At 49.0% G+C, this 2918-nt stretch overlaps 1 protein-coding gene across 3 annotated transcripts; it reads left to right on the forward strand.

Annotated features, from left to right (window-relative positions):
• The first annotated feature begins 354 nt into the window (after window positions 1–354).
• On the forward strand, window positions 355–2258 carry LOC123085148 (mitochondrial import inner membrane translocase subunit Tim9). 3 transcript variants are annotated; one of them, XM_044506757.1, is made up of 3 exons: window positions 355–522; window positions 608–859; window positions 1920–2258. In XM_044506757.1, the coding sequence occupies exons 1-2, from the start codon at window positions 410–412 to the stop codon at window positions 813–815; spliced, it is 321 nt and encodes a 106-aa protein (XP_044362692.1). In that variant the 5' UTR covers window positions 355–409; the 3' UTR covers window positions 816–859; window positions 1920–2258. The 3 variants fall into 3 exon arrangements, with proteins under 3 accessions (XP_044362692.1, XP_044362700.1, XP_044362685.1); XM_044506765.1 differs by having other exon boundaries at window positions 1956–2258; XM_044506750.1 differs by lacking the exon at window positions 1920–2258 and having other exon boundaries at window positions 608–1114.
• Window positions 2259–2918: the final 660 nt, after the last annotated feature.

A 2918-nucleotide genomic window follows, 5' to 3' on the forward strand; every position in this document is an offset into this window, starting at 1 on the left:
TGCACTGAAGACCACAAAGGTGGAAAAACCACAAAGGGAAACCGGAAACCGGAAATCACGGGAGAAGCCGTGCGCGCGCCAAGTGTCACGCGCGAGCGCATCCGAAAAGTCTCGGAAGCGCTCCGCGCGTGACACTTGGCGCGCGCGGAGCGCTCCCCGACTAATCGTTGCGGGGAGCGCTCCTCAATTAGTGATTTCGGGAGGTGAGGTCGCATCTCGACCATATGGGCCGTAACTGGGGTAACAGCATCAGGACCTCGGCCCTATATGTCTTCTAAGCCCTTTTATATTTCTGCTTGCATCAAGGCCCATGGGCCGTAACTGGGGTACCCACTTCCTTCCCCTCCTCGGCTCGGCGGCCGCCTCCGCCCCACTTTCCCCCACTTCTCCCCCAAGAAAAAGCCGAATCATGGACACCACCGGCGCCACAGCCGCCACCGCCGCCGCCGGCGGGGGAGGCAGCGAGGAGGAGGACCAGGCCCGCTTGGCCGCCATCACCGACAACCTCAAGGCCCGTGACTCGTACGCACTCCGCCCCTCTCCCCCTCCCCTCCCCTCCCCTCTCGATTAGCTCCTCTAATGGCGTCGCTTGCTCGTCGGGGCGCAGGATCCGGCTGTACGCCTGGCTCTCGCACCGGTGCTTCTCCGACTGCGTCACCACCTTCTACCGCAAGACGCTGGGCAAGCGCGAGGGGGACTGCGTCCGCGCCTGCGTCCGCAAGTACCAGCTCGCCACCGCCGCGTCCGCCGCCCGCTTCAACAAGCTCGCCGACCCCTCCGCCGCCGCCGACGACGACGACGACGAGGACGACTGATTCGTGCGCCACTGTCGGCTGGGGGAACTTTTTTGCCTGCTCTGGTTAGTCTTCTGCAGTTTGAGTTCTGATGTAGCGCTTGTGATGCCTGAAGAAACACCAATAGTGACAGAGTAGAACGAACCACGGATTCTGAATTCTGATGCAGCCTTTTGGGCTTCAATTGATTGCGGCTGTATCGAACCACACCACGGATTCGCAACTCGGCCGGATGCAAACATGAATGGTTTCCATGCTTTACAAACTTAGTATTGGTGAATGTTTCACTGAATGTCATGCATTTCCTTGTCTGGTTGGAATCGGTTGCTTCCATGTGTTTATTCAGAATTCAGAGATGTGCATTGATGCATACAGTTTCCGGATTTCCCCTCTTTTTTGGTTTGTCTCATAGCCTGGTATAAGGTCTAATCAACAATGATCCATGATGTTGATTTGAAGCTTGCTCAGATTCGATTTCTTATCTAAAATTCGACTACATCTTTTGCCGTCATATGCCAACCTTGAAGCTCCATGTCATATGATAAATAGGTCGTTTACAACATTGTGTCAACAACTCAACATGATTGCTATCAAGCTCTTGCCCTGCTATTTCCATAGCCTGTTACAACTTACAACCAGTACTCATCTCTGAATTTATGATATATCTCTGCCTCAAATGATAGGATCTGAACTTGTCCTCAGAATAAGAGTTTAGAGAAACTTCAGATGATGATACAACAAAAACTGATTTGTTCAAGAATTATGGTTCAGCAGAGTAATGTAGCAAAGGAAAAATGGATCTCATGTGAATACAACCAAGATATCAGCAAAAAAGAGTAGGAGAACCTCATGTATTCAGTGGCTGCACATCTTCAATCTGTATAAATTATACTCCCTCCGTCCGGAAATACTCGTCGGAGGAATGAATGTATCTAGATGTATTTTAGTTCTAGATACATTCATTTTTATGCATTTCTCCGACAAGTATTTCTGGACAGAGGGAGTATATAACACAGAAAATGTGGTCCTAGAAGATTTATTCACTCTATGAACAGTAAACACACTGATTGTTCTGTTTAAAGATTTTTTGGGTGCCAGTCTCATTCCTAAATGGAATGAATGCAGGGTACTTGGATCTAAAATGAAGGTTTAATTATCCAGGTTAAGTTGCTCCAGGTTCTTGTTGCAGTCTCATCAACTCTAAGCGTCAGTATCGAAGACAGTATCATCGCAAATTCACAGTAGTCTGATAAGAGATTTTATTATAAGCTTAATGTTCCTTGCCGTTGGCTTAACACTGTTGAACAGAGACCTCTGAGCTAATACTCTGTATGTATGGACACAAATAATAATCCTATGGGGGACTGGATCATTTGCCCATTTATTTGCCCCTCTTTACATCGGATTAAATGATTTGTCCTGCTTTTCTTTTTTCCTTTTGGTAATATATGCCCTTTTTAATTACTGCACTCATTTTTTATCCCTATTTTTGCCATGCGAAAAGACTGTATTGCCATGTCACAAATTTTTCATTCTTTACGGACCATTCTGTGTTTGACTGTTGGTCTTGGTTGGATCGACCGGTTCATCGCCTTTCTCCCGTTCCTCTCTCTTTTATTATACTCGTATTCAAGTGACAAATCTATTGGAGGAGGTCGATGAGGGCACCCTTGCCCCCATCTTGACAGTTGCTCCTGCTGCTGCTGGAGGCACGGTAGCTTCCGCTGCAGCACAGCGATGCAAAGGCTGACCAGAGACGGCTCCACTGCAGCTCAGCGGCACACCGGCTGTTGCTGCAGCTTGGAACTGTAGAGGAGGCAGATGGCGCTCCTCGTCATTGCCCGCCAGGGAGGCCATAGATGGCGTCTGCTGCAACAGCGGTGCCAACGAGCTAGATCCGGAGGGTACTGGTGCTAGCCTCGAGCTGGAGCTAGTGTGTACAGTAACTTCAAGCTGGAACAGGAGCACAATGGCGCTGACATTGAGTGGTGATTCCAGTGACTACGATGACTACAACAACTCCAGTTCTTACGGGTGTTATGACTCGCTCGACAAGGTGACTCATTTCTCTGTTTATCTTTCGATTTCACTGTCAAGGTGTGAATGGAGTGTCCTGTTCTTGCT

The sequence above is a fragment of the Triticum aestivum genome, chromosome 1B (assembly GCF_018294505.1).
Source record: "Triticum aestivum cultivar Chinese Spring chromosome 1B, IWGSC CS RefSeq v2.1, whole genome shotgun sequence".
In the NCBI taxonomy this organism is placed as follows: Eukaryota; Viridiplantae; Streptophyta; class Magnoliopsida; order Poales; family Poaceae; genus Triticum; species Triticum aestivum.

Coding starts and splice junctions, on each gene's coding strand:
- LOC123085148 (XM_044506757.1), top strand. CDS start 410: ATGGACACCACCGGCGCCACAGCCGCCACCGCCGCCGCCGGCGGGGGA. Junction 523..607: donor AACCTCAAGGCCCGTGACTC/GTACGCACTCCG, acceptor GTCGGGGCGCAG/GATCCGGCTGTACGCCTGGC.